Raw genomic sequence first — 13,509 nt, forward strand, 5'->3', positions numbered from 1 at the left:
AGTATAGGCTTAAGGATGTGAATGGCTAACAAGTTCCCAGGTGATGCTGCTGCTGCTGAGACCAATTGGTTTATAAGCATCACAAAGTAGAGTTTTTAATTTTTTTTTTGGTAGTAAACTATACAGAAACATAAAACTGACCATTTTAGCCATTTAGAAAGGGATAGAATTTAAGCACAGAGGGCCTCCCCCGTGGCGCAGCGGTTGAACGCCGGGTTGCAAAGCTGCCTGCGTCCTCTGCAGCGCCGGTTAGATCCCCGGCTGCTCCCCAGCCACCGGAGGCGGGTCCCACGTGGCAGGCAGACCTCTCCTGCCGCCCGCTGCTCCCCTCAGCAGTGTACTTCGGTCCTTCTGCCTGCTCTGCTCCCTGCTCTTGCTCTGGTGAATTCTCTCACCCTCCCATGCTTCTGACTGTACCCAGTGCTTGTATAAATAAATAAAATAAAATCAATCAATCAATCTTAAAAAAAAAAAAAAAAGAATTTAAGCACAGAAATCTGATACTACCACAGTGGGTGAGGGTGACTATTAGTAAGTGGTATCTATGGATGAGTCAGGAAACCTATGATATCAGCTCAGCACTGTGCACTTGTGGCAAAGGGCACTACCGATTTTTCCCATATCTGAACTCACAAACTGACTGGACTAAATATTATTAGTTCATCCTGGAATTTGTCATTGGCCCCTTCCTGCAGTCATTAGCAACTCTGCTAAAGATGAGTGATTATTGGGGCCTCCCTGGTGACACAAGGGGTTAAGCACCACACTATGAAGCAATTCGCAGCCTCTGCAGCACGAGTTCGATCACTGGCCAGCCAGGGAGCAACCTACATGGTGAGGCAGACTGCTCCTGTCTCACCTGCTGCTCCTCTCAGCAGTGTATTTCAGTCAGTATGCCTGTTCTGTTCCCCACTCTGTCTCTGGTGAATCCTCTCATCCCCTGCATCTCTGGCCTGTACCCCAGCTTTTGTATGCATGAATAAATAAATCTTTAAAAAAAAAAAGATGAGTGATTATGGAGGGAGAGGTAGTGGAAAGCAGTCAGGAGCAGTCCACTTGACATCTAAGGCCTGATGGCCTTATTTCCATAAATGGAAGCATCCTTGTATAGGTCTTCTCTTTGTAAGTCAAAAACTACTAAAAGACTAGTTAGTAATGGGAAGTCAAGATACACTGAAACTAGGCCTCTCTGGTGGCACAGCAGGTTGAGTGCAGCACTGTGAAGCTGTCTGCAGCCTTTGCAGTGCAGGTTTGATTCCCGGCTGGTCAGGGAGATTCTCACGTGGCGTGGCAGACCTCTTCTGTCTCACCCACTGCTCCCCTCAGCAGTGTATTTCGTCAGTCTGCCTGTTCTGCTCCCCGTCCTGTCTCTGGTGAATCCTCTTACCCTCCCACGCCTCTGGCCTGTATCCCCGCTCTTGTAGAAAAAAAAAAAAAATCAATCAATCTTTAAAAAAGAGACACACTGAACCTATCCTGAGGGGAGGGCTCTCAAGACAATAGTCCTCTAATCCCTCCTCCCCTTGGAACTTTTCACACTGCCACCCCCCCAAGTCAGTGTAACAAACATCACTAAACCTCTCTATCAATGGTCCACTCACCTTTGAAAAGACTGGCTATGTTGTTCCTGGTGGAGGGGCAGTCCTTCAGTTTGAGGTTGAAGATGAAAATTTTCACTTTTGGTTCAACAGTCTGAAAAAGATAAACATCAGCAAGTGAGCGGAAGTTGTCTAGAATAAGTATTTTTTAAATTATTATTTATTTATTTATTTATACAAGCACTGGGTACAGTCAGAAGTGTGGGAGGGTGAGAGAATTCATCAGAGCCAGAGCAGGGAGCAGAACAGGCAGAAGGACCAAAGTACACTGCTGAGGGGAGCAGCAGGCGGCAGGAGAGGTCTGCCTGCCATGTGGGACCCTTGCCGTTGGCCAGGGATTGAACTGGCGCTGCAGAGGCTGAGGGCAGCTTCGCAGCCCAGCGCTCAACCGCTGAGCCACCAGGGGAGGCCAGTCTAGAATAAGTATTTTGATAACAGACTTTCGAGAAGCTACAAACACTGACTGACTTAGGAAATAACCTCTCATTATCTCAGTAAACAAAGAGAACTGAATTTCTGCATAACATAAGTCACCCTCCCTTTAAACTCCAGCTAGAGACAGGTTCACCTATACCTCCACCTGAGGCTAGAGGCACCTGCTATATAACCAGGCACTGTGTTAAGACCAGGAACTTCATGTCAAGGGAATGTGTTACTACAAGCAGCTTCATCAAGGTGTTACCATCATGATGTTTATGGATGTTTGGAGTTTGTTTCAAAGTAATCTGGTTTGGGAGGGGAAAGACAGCATATGGATGAAACACAATCAGCCATGAGCTGATAGTTTTTGAAGCTGAGGATGGTTTTATAGAGTTACATTATGCTTTTCTTTCTACCTTTGGATATATTTGACATATCCCATAATAAAAAGTTTAAATGAGTTGTTTTCATTAAAACCAGAGCAGGTATAATTTCCCCCTTCCAATTCTAGCTATTTCATTGTCAAAATCTCTACATTGATCTGTTGTATGATGTGACTTCAAAATTACCTTCTTTGGGGAGAACGGATTTGATCATTTTTCACACCAACTTTTTCCTCGTGGGAGGGCTTAAAGGTCACTGGGAGATACCAATACCAAGAGCAACGACTTATAAAGGAGGCAGGCCATTCTTTATTTATTCAGTTGCCTATAACAATGTCACGATGTTCCTCCTTACTAGATGAGGTGCCTTCAGCTTCCAAGAAGCCGAGTAAGTCACTCAGTCTCAGCAGTGGAGCTGAGATTGTCCTTTCCCTGCACTGAATCAACAGAAGTCAGTCAAGCCACCCAGAGTGGCACTTTCAGGGAACCAAGAGAATGCTCCTTCCTGAAAGATCCACACATAGTGTGGGTGGCCCGTGACAGCACAGGATTGGCATGCCAGAAGAGCCTCTGACCTTGGATGTCCTGCCTTTCACTAAGTGGCCAATTCCCTGTGTGAACAGTGCCTCCCTGCCCTGTCTTCAAGTGCTTTCCTCACAGCTGAAGGGAAAGATCCCTTCAAGAGGTGAGTGGGGGGGGGGCTTCCCCAGTGGCGCAGCAGGTTGAGTGCAGCGCTGTGAAGCTGTCCACAGCTTCTGCAGTGTGGGTTCGATCCCAGCTGGCTGGGGAGATACCCACATGACATGGCAGACCCCTCCTGTCTCATCCGCTGCTCCCTTCAGCAGGATCATTGGTCCGTCTGCCTGTTCTGCTGCCTGCTCTGTCTCTGGTGAGTCCTCTCACCCTCCCGCACCTCTGGTCTGTACCCCAGCAATTGTTTAAATAAAAAAATAATTTAATCTTAAAAAAAAAAAGAGGTGAGTGGGGGACCTGGGATAAGGAGGGACGGCAGGTACGAAAGAAGCTATGGGCAGCTCAACTCGGGTTCCTGTGGAAAGAAGTCAGTCCTCCTTCTTGGGGGAAGCTCAGCGGTTCTTCCTGTCCTAGGTGTTAACTATGTGGGTGTGCTACCAAGAAGGGCAGTTTCTGTTCCAGCTCAGTTTTCACTGCTGTGTGACTGGACTGTTCATGCTGAATTTTTAGAGTTGCATGTAAGCTGTTAAGTGCAACACCTAGAATACAATTCCTACCTAAGGAAATAAAAAATTATTATAGGGTGTAATAAATGGTTGTGTTTGTGCAGGAAGGGCTTACTCTTTGGCTAAATGGCTACAGATTGAGGATTTATAGTTCCCATCCAGACACAGGTCTTCCTGAATATGATGTAATAGGGGAAGAGCCGTAATGCACATCCTCAAGCAAAAATCGAGTCACCGTGCTAGGGATATCTAGCTTAGACAGTTTTAAAATGCCAATGGTATCTGAACCCATTAGTTTAGCAAGAAGCTATGGTTTAATTCTTTGAGGAAGACAAAAGGCACATTTAGTTATAACACCCACCAGCAGGACTTCAAGGCACTATAGTGTTATTTAAAACCCAGAAATTTTGACAGCAAATCCACAAGTAAAAGCTGTGGGTCACAAGCAAGTTCGGACTTGGGTGAGAAAGCTTATACAAACAACTAAAATCACATGGGATTTTCAAAAATGCCACCCTTGTTAAAATGCCTCAAAAACCTAGGACTTATTTTTGCCTTGGAGAGGCAGCCTTGCTTCCAATCCCAATTCTGACACTCACTATCCAGGTGTCTGACTTTGGTCAGATTTCATTAAGTCATGGATTGTGCTGTGAGGGGCAAAGATAATGTGACGACCAAGGGTTCTACACAGTGCCTGGTACAGATATAGAGCAGGAACTAAATTTGTAGTGGCTTTTACTCAAATGTCTTGTGAATGCATCTGCTTCCTTTAATTAGATCATATTATTTGTAGTGACAAAAACAGTAGTATATGGGCCTCCCTGACGGCACAGGGGGTTAAGCACCGCACTATGAAGCAATCTGCAGAATCTGAACCCCAGCCGGCCAGGGAGCAACCCACATGGTGAAGCAGACCTCTCCTGTCTCTCCCACTGCTCCCCTCAGCAGTGTATTTCACTCAGACTGCCTGTTCCGTTCCCCACTCTGTCTCTGGTGAATCCTCTCATCCCCTGCATCTCTGGCCTGTATCCCAGCTCTTGCATGCATAAATAAATAAATCTTTAAAAAAAACCAGCAACATAACATGGATCACCTGGAAACACAGAGACACGGGGCTCTTAAGTGTCTAACATACACATCAGAACTGATGCTAATGTGAACACTTCAAGCCTCCTTCCTTGGGTAAACTGGAGGACCCACCTAGCTGGCTGCAGCAATGATGGTTTGGCACCAGTGAATTTGGTCTTTAAATGGGTAATTCCTTCAACCCATCCTCCTTGGTGGAGATGGTAGATTTCATTATCAGGAGGCAGACACTACCAGCTGCTCTACCTGCCATCCTTGGAGGAAGAGAACCAAAAGTAGAGGGAAAGGGCTTTGTGCCGAAACCTGCAAAGGTAGGAATAAGGCATGGGTGGCCAGGCCTCTGAGAGACTGGAACAAAGGCAGCTCTTCATATACAAGTATAGGACTAGTGCTAGGGAGGTCTGGAGAGCAACCACTGTGTATATAATCAGTTATGCCTGCCAGGAGATGGAGGAATGCCAAGGATTATAGGAAAATAAGCAATTTGCACATCAATGACTAAGCATATGAGAGAAAGCTAACAGTTGGGTAGAAGACACCTAACACACTTTCTCTATGGAATCAGAATCACTAGACTTGAGCAAAACAATACCAGGGACAGGAAGAAGGGGTCTGAAATTAAAAGGACCTGATAGATGGGATCTTATTTAATAGATCTGGCTCAAATTTGCTATGTTAGCTACTTCTAACTGTATAGTTCAGTGGGATTAAGTACATTCCCAGTATTATTTACCCATCACCACCAACCATGAAATGTCTTCTCAAAACTCAGAAGTTAACACTGAAATTTTGATTCTCAGTAGATCTGTACACAAAAGAGCAAAGACCCATGTATGTAACTTAACAAGCTAACCCTCATTATCCTAGCCTCCTGCTGTTCTCTTGTGTTTTGAATGGAAACATCCACAGATGCAACCTGGCAGGTCTGCTGACTGTTGGTGGAAGTGCAATTTATACATTAGCCAAAGCTATAAGTATCTAATATGCTCTCAGGAACCTTCAGCATTCAGCATCAATATAAGTAGTTCAAATTACCTGCAGTTTACTCAGCTTCTCTGATAAACTCGCCTCACTTCGGCATTCATAAGATAAATCAAGAGAGAGGAAATCGACCGCATCCTAGAAATAAGTAAACAGTCATTAGAGCAGAAGCAATTTCAAGGCAAAGAGCTACTCAGAAGTATTCTCTTTTGTTTCTCCCCCTATTATTAAACCGAATATTCCAAAGATGGATTTTCCAAAGGAAAAGCAGGTAGAGGAGAAACAGGTGATTGAATGAGACATGTATGTGGGGTGTGCCTTCTGGTTGGAAATACATAATCTGTATCCAGCAAAGTGCTTGGCAGACAATAAGTATTCAATAAATGCATGTGACTAAATGAATGAGTGAAAGTTCCACTGTATGCCAGAAATGGTGGGTTCCCACCAAGCAGGTGAGTACTGAGAAGGAAGTCAGAGGTCAGAACTGCCCCAGCAGCACTCTCCTCAACCTCTCACTTTACTAGGATGGCAGCAGAGGAGCCCTCAGTCATTATTGGACCCCACAGTTATCTCTGTTGACCCCAGTGGAGTTCATTCAGCATTTTGTTTTTGTTGTAAGCTATCATCACTGACTTTCAAGTAAGAGGCCAAAGTCCACCACAGTTGGCCCCTTACTGACCAATTCTATTATTCTGTAACACAGCTGTTATGGTTGCAGACTTTGACATCCCCATCCATGCTCCAATTAAGGACTCCCCTCCTGTGTCTGGCCTACATGTGCTCTGTGATCTGGAACTCTGAGAGTCTAAGCACAAGATACCATTGTGATAATAGTTTGTTTACTTCTCTCAACAAACCTGGCTGACTGCTCCATTTCTATCCTATCATGACTAAACTACCAACTGTTCCCTCAGGACAAAAACCATATTTAATGGGATCTGGTGGCAACCAAGTACTCTTTGCTACTGACTCACTACTGGGTCCCTTGGCTTTATCAAGCTGTCCTCACTGTCTACCAAACATTCCACAAAGGTACTCCACTTTGGCAAGTACCTCTTTAACCTTTACCCACCCACCCCCTCAGCTTTTGCTTTGGTTTGTCAGTCCCTTGCAGCACACACTCTTTGTGCTCCTACACCCAAAAGTCACTGTGTTGGGAAAAGTGGGTGAAATTTCACATTAAAAGATAATAGTTTTCAAGAATAACCAAAAAAACCCCAAAACTTTCTACATAGATATTTTGGTGCTGCGTGTGGTGAGAGTCTCTGGCGGGCCAGCAAACCAGCTCTTCGAGGCAGCTTTGTTGAAAATAAAGGTTTCTTTTTTATTTCAAGAATAACTAAAGATAATAGTGTAGAAGTTTACAACCTAATGGAGAGTGTTAGTATGAAATCAGAAGTGCTGTGAGAAAAATCCACATCAGTGGTTCTCAAACCTCATGGGGACTAGTCACGTGGGGACTGGGGTAAACTGGGAAGTCCAGGGCTATCCCTCCACATTAAGCCTTGACCTCTGAGTGCTTTGCTGGCTCCCCAAGTGATTCTGATATACACCAAAGCTTAGGGACTGTCTAACTGAAAGGTTAAGGGATCCAAGTAGAGAGAATACATCAGCTAAGCAAAGGAATATTATTAAGCAAGGCCTCCTGGTGGACAGCACATTCATGTGGGTGTTAAAAATGGGAGAATTTTGTTGGAAGTAATTTGGGGAAGACAAGGACAGGAAAGGCATCAAGTATGGAATGTAGGGGAGCAGTAAGAAAGCACAGCATACAGACTGGGAAAAACAGGTGGGGAGGGAGAGGGGGAGAGGGGGAGGGAGAAAGTAGGGGAGCACTCCCCCAAATTAGAGCACCAGTCGCAGGCCCTAGGAATCTGTTCCAGTTCAGGGCAGTATAGTTTCCCAGCAGGAAAGTGACCAAAGTTGCTTTTGGAAGATGAGCCAGGGCACAGATAAGGGCAAAGATACCTGTTCAAAGGCTATCTATTGCTCAACAAGCACTTTTCTGATCAGCACTTTGGTCGCCTGAGTTCATACCTGATAGCAATTATTGCCCCTTATAAATTAATTTAGATGGCACTCTTGCCATATAATTAGTCCCGATCTGATTACTCAGAACCTTATCCCTTATGAGTTTTAAGTTCTTGAGCTGGTCATTCTGAAGACATGAACCATGACTTATGGGGCCTCCATCACAGCACAGACTATAAAATTTGCTTTTTCTGATGTTTTTCTACACCGCCTAGCAACCAACATTACAAGGGTCAAAGCTGTTTACTTATAGATGTTTCAATAATTCTTATTAAAATTACAGCTTAAAAGTTGTGCTTAGAGGAGTTGTAAGCCAGGATGGGTACTCTAGAGAGAACATTATTTGAAAAAAAAAACCAAACTTTTTATGCTCTATTCCAATAAGCTGTTTTTGGACTCTTAAATTCAGAGCAAACAGGCATTTGATTGTATGGGAAAAAGCCGACACTTGACCAAACAATAGCTGGAGTTGCAACAAATGAGATTTTGTTTTTAGAGTAATTATGAATCTAGAGAAAGAATACCACTCAGAAGAGGCAATTATAAAAATGTCAAGCCAAAAGACAAAAAGTTCTCATTTTTAAAATTAAAACCACAACTTTCCTCAGATGTTACAAAAGCTGTTTCTTTGGGTTGTCATCACCTTGGCAAGTGCAGACGTGGATGGTTCTAGCAGGACCTCTGAGAGGGCTTCAGCATGTAGGACCACAGACAGTTTTCCACCTGAAACCAACCAAAGGAAAGGTTAAGCAATGGAGCATGTGAGCAAGCCAGGAGGCTGTGGCGGAGGAAGCAGCTTGGGGATTTCATTGCCTATTGTCCTTTCTATTCAGAGCTCACTGACTTTATTTTTCTTTAAAGATTTAATTATTTATGCATACAAGAACTGGGGTAAAGCCAGAGGTATTGGGGTGGGGGGTGAGAGGAGTCACCAAAGACAGAGTGGGGAGCAGAAAAGGCAGAATGAGTGAAATATACTGCTGAGGGGAGCAGTGGGCGAGTCAGGAGAGGTCTGCTGTGCCATGTGGGTAGCTCCCTGGCCGGGGATTGAACTCACATTGCAGTGGCTGTGGGTAGCCTCATAGTGCTGACACTTAACCTCTTGCACCACCAGGGAGGCCCCACATAGCTCACTGACTTTAAAAAGGAATTTCTAAAGAAATCACTCATGACTTTACCCTAGTTGAGGATTCTAGAAAGCAAAATGACTTTTTTTAAAAAGTCCCTTTAGAGACTGTTTCCTATAAATTGAATCTCTGAAATGCAAGACACTATCCAAGACTTTTAGAAGAATTAAAGCAGTGGGGGCCTCCCTGGTGGTGCAAAGGGTTAAGACACAACCTATGAAGCTGTCTGCAGCCTCTGCAGCATGAGTTTGATCCCTGGCCAGGGAGCTACCCACATGGTGCAGCAGACCTCTCCTGACTTGCCTGCTGCTCCCCTCAGCAGTGTATTTCAGTCAGTCTGCCTGTTCTGTTCCCTATTCTGTCTCTGGTGAATCCTCTCACCCCCCACACCTCTGGCCTATACCTCAGCTCTTTATGCATAAATAAATAAATCTTAAAAAAAATAATTAAAACAATGACCCAACCTGCTCCAGCAATGTAAAAGGTGTTAAGGAGAAAATGTCTTCCCCACCTTCTTTTTAAAGGTAGGGGTCTCTCAAGGAGCTGTTATTGGTACTTATTCACTGTACAAACATCAGTTCAACATCACTGTGCATTGTGGGGAAAAGGAAGTGATGGAGGAAAGTCTAGAAAACCTAAAAGAGGCATCACACTAAAACCTGACTCACACAAGGAGGTGGGGGTAGAGGGGATTAACGTGACCATTAACCTAGCTGTAGAAATCAAGATCCTTAGGCTCCAGTGCCTTATCACAAGGCATAAGGCCCAAGCAGATATCAGACCTGTAGGGAGTGTCCAGAGCACAGAACTGAGGGTAAAGATAAAGAGTTTCAGCCCATCCTAGCATCTCCATCCCTATCCTGGAATGTGTGGTGGGTCCAGAGTCTCCTTGTTATCCAAAATCAGCAACAAACAGGCCATTCCACAAAGGAGTGACCCCTCCCAAAAAGACTTTTATCAGGGCAGTCTCTGCACTGGCACAGGGCAGCAGTCCATCTGCCCACCTGTGACTATGCAGGTGCTTCTTTTCACCAACTCTCTCCTTCTGCAGGGCAGCAGCTTCCTGCCTGCCCATGACCTTTACCATGCCGGCTCAGCTCATCTCTCCACTGACCTCCCTCGTAGCCATCCTCCCGTCTCTGCATGACACTGCCCTTGTATCCCTGCCCTCTAGGCTCAGGTGTGCACTTACGCATGCATGCACACCCATGCTCCACAATCAGGCACACAAGCTCCACGACCACATTCCCAAGCGCCTTCTGCATCAAACAGGATCAAGACCACAGGTGATTCACTTACCCCACAGATCTGTAATGAGATGTCCTATCCGAATAGCCTATTTCTAGTAACAACCCAAATCCTGTATAAGACCCCAATTTTCATTCTTCTAGGTAGATAAGGGGGTAGTTAAAAGTTCTTTGAGTCTGCAGGACACCTCATCTTGAAATAATCCCCAAGCCAAAGTGACAAAATCTGGGAAGACCTCTTCCAAACATCTTGGGGAAGCCTATTCTTCAGTCGCTTAAACTTATTCTAATTATATACTCCATGTTAATAGCATAAGCTTAATAAGTTTATGTACAATAGTATCTGTTACTTACTTCTGTTTGACTCTTCAGAGTTTCAGGTTCCACTCAGTAGGGGACAGACCCCATTTATATAAAAGTTCATTCTCTACATCAAAATAGAGTGTTAGATCTTGCTCTCTTCTAAGACAAGCATAAACACAATGCTAGATAGAGAAGCTCAACATTAGTAAAACTTCTGAGTCTTGTTACGGTTCCCCTGTGTCTTTTCACTCAGAGCTTATTGTCCTCATAGCTTCACCTCAATTATCTGTTGCTGATATTGTTTTAATTCCTTTTATTTCTAGCTTGACTTCTCATTCAAAGTTCAGTTCAGCTTCAGCAACCATCTTTGGAGTTTTTCGAAAAGAGAGTCTGTCTCTATTTACAGTCCTGCATTTCAACATTTAAGGTATATAACAATCACTTGGAGAGCTTGTTAAACAGATTCCTGAGCTTGATGCCCAAATTCCCCATCCCAGGGTGGGGGCCACAAATTTGCATTTCTTTCGAGTTTCCAGGTGATGCTGCTTCCAGGATCATAGTTTGAGTAGTTCTGGTTGACACTGCCGCAGCTTCACCTGAGCTCAGCTTCTTTTCTTGATCAAACTTTGATTGATGGTTTCTACAACAACATCAGGAACCACAAGCATCGTCTGTCAGCCTGCACTGCCCTCCTGTAGAGGCAGGAAGGGCACAAAGCAGGTTTTCTATGACCCTATGCAGATGGGTGAAGGCGGAGAGTCCTGGAGCCCTCAGTGGCTTTTGGGGTTTTTATTGGGATTTACCAAGTACACAGCAGACAGGGGTGCCAGGGGGCTGGGAGGCTAGGTGTCCTCCAGCCAATCTTCACTCTTTCTGGGCTCTCCGGCGTTCTCTCGTGGCCTCTGCTTCTCTGCTGGGTTTCTTCCGGTCTCTTGCTTGTTCTCCGTTCTGTGACGCTGCGCTTATAAGGCCCATCTCATCCCAGGTGAACCCACCTCTGTATGCCCACACCCTACTCCAGGTGCCCGCCATCAGGCATGTATTCAGGACCACAGGGATCCATCATCAATCCTAATGGCAGGAGGGCAGAAAAGCCAGACAATCATTTACTCTATACCTGCCTAATTCTTACCCACTTGCACCTGCTTATGAAAGAGAATCCTCTCTAATTTCTTCTGGCATTTGTGAATACACTGACTCCACAATCTACCATGCAAATATTCAAACAAGCTAGCTACCAAATCAGTTTCTTCATGGCTCTGATTTTAAACAAATTTCTAGTTACAAAAATAATGTTAAAAGTTGTACTATGACTTATGTCAGGTATAAAAGCTGTTCATGGGACCTGTATAGTCATTGTTTTACAGAAATTTTTTGGTGATGGCATTTCATATTCAGAAAAAAACCCCACTCGCTTTATAGTTTTCTTAATAGGGTAAAACTGGAGAGGGAGTTAAAGAAAATAATTTTTAAATTACCAGAAAAATAAAAAGACTAAATGACCACCTCTTTCAACCAAATCCCAGACAGGAGGCTCTCCCCACACCATGAAACCACCACTAATAATCACTCTGAAAGTGATTATTTTGATAAACACAATGGAACTTTGAAATCCTCTGAGCAGGGAATATCAAGAAGAGATATTTAGTACTTGTTTGATAAGATATAAAAGTTGTTTTCTAGTTACTCAATGATTGTGCCTGACATATCTATTTCATGTTCCATAGATATTTATGGGTCAGTTTATCATCACATCAGGGCAAACACACAGAAATATGTTCTCAGCAGTGTGTCTCAGTAGATTGCCTGTTCTGCTCCCCACTCTGTCTCTGCTGAATCCTCTCACCCCTCCTCCCACACCTCTGGCCTTTACCCCAGTTCTTGCATGCATAAAAAAATAAATTTTTTTAAAAAATAATGTAAAATGAAAATTACTCAAAACTAGATTCTCTTCACTCTAAGCTTGCAGTTCACATTTTCTTTGGGGCTGAAAGGACAGGGGTATTTATTCTGATTTAAGATAATTTATCTTGCAATGTTTGCTGGATATGGTTAAGGCGAGGTATTCATGTGTATAGAACTCAAACTTGTTATTTTCTGCGGGTTGAGAATTCGATGTAGAAAGGTACTGTGTAAGTTTATGCCCCTCATTAGGCAGGGGGAGGGGTGGGGATTAAATTAAGAAGGGGCATAATTGATCTGGAAGGAAATTTTCTAAAGTATTGGCTAATGTCTTGTATCTAGATAAAGGGATGGATTACATAGATATATTTCTATCAGAACAAATCAAACTAAAATTAAGATCCACGCATTTCACTATATTCTGACAAAAAAATTCTTATGAAACTCCATTTCATATTGTTTATATTCTAATTTGCAGTAAATGGGAATTTATGTCTTCAACATGTTTTTAAAATATGGTGAATGTGCTTTATTTGCTAAAAGAAAGCTTTTCTATAATTACATATATAATTATAATATATATATATGTAAAAGACATATTCAATTATTAAGAATTTCTTTTTTAAAATTTGAAACTTTTGTGGCGGGGGAGCCTCCCTGGTGGCTTTAGGGGTTAAGTCTCAGTGCTACCACTACTATGGTCTGAGTTTGGTCCTAGCCAGGGAGCTAACCCACATAGGGTGCAGCTGACCTCTTCTGTCTCGCCCACTGCTCCCCTCAGCAGTGTATTTCAGTAGATCTGGCTGTTCTGCTCCCCACTCTGTCTCTAGTGAATCCTCTCACCTCCCCACACCTCTGGCCTGTACCCCGGTTCTTCCAGGCAATAAATAAATAAATATTTAAAAAAATAAATAAAACCTTTGGTCAGGAAGGGGGGAAAATAAATGAAACCTTTGGCCTTGAACCTTTAGTCATGTGGACACCAATAGAAAGAAAAAGTTATGAAATGATAAATGATAAATAGAATATTTGTATATGATAAATTATACATATTAGGATTGTGATAACCTGTTGTGGGGGAAGGGGAGATGGGTGATGGGGTAGAAAGGAATATACAAGCATTATGAAAGCAGTGGTATGGTTTATTTTGTTTTGTTTTAAAAACCCTCCAATCATTTTTTTTTAAAGATTTATTTATTTATCCACACAAGAACTAGAGTACAGACCAGATG

General features: G+C 43.4%; 1 protein-coding gene across 1 annotated transcript in view; it reads right to left on the reverse strand.

Annotated features, from left to right (window-relative positions):
* Positions 1-13,509, reverse strand: part of LCT (lactase) — a 52,601-nt gene that overhangs the window by 29,751 nt on the left and 9,341 nt on the right. Inside the window, 3 exon segments of the mRNA XM_037523285.2 lie at positions 1,602-1,692; positions 5,722-5,805; positions 8,342-8,421. Coding sequence (XP_037379182.2) covers positions 1,602-1,692; positions 5,722-5,805; positions 8,342-8,421 — 255 coding nt within the window.

The sequence above is a fragment of the Talpa occidentalis genome, unplaced genomic scaffold (genome assembly GCF_014898055.3).
Source record: "Talpa occidentalis isolate TD23 unplaced genomic scaffold, MPIMG_talOcc4v2.1 talOcc4.3, whole genome shotgun sequence".
In the NCBI taxonomy this organism is placed as follows: domain Eukaryota; kingdom Metazoa; phylum Chordata; class Mammalia; order Eulipotyphla; family Talpidae; genus Talpa; species Talpa occidentalis.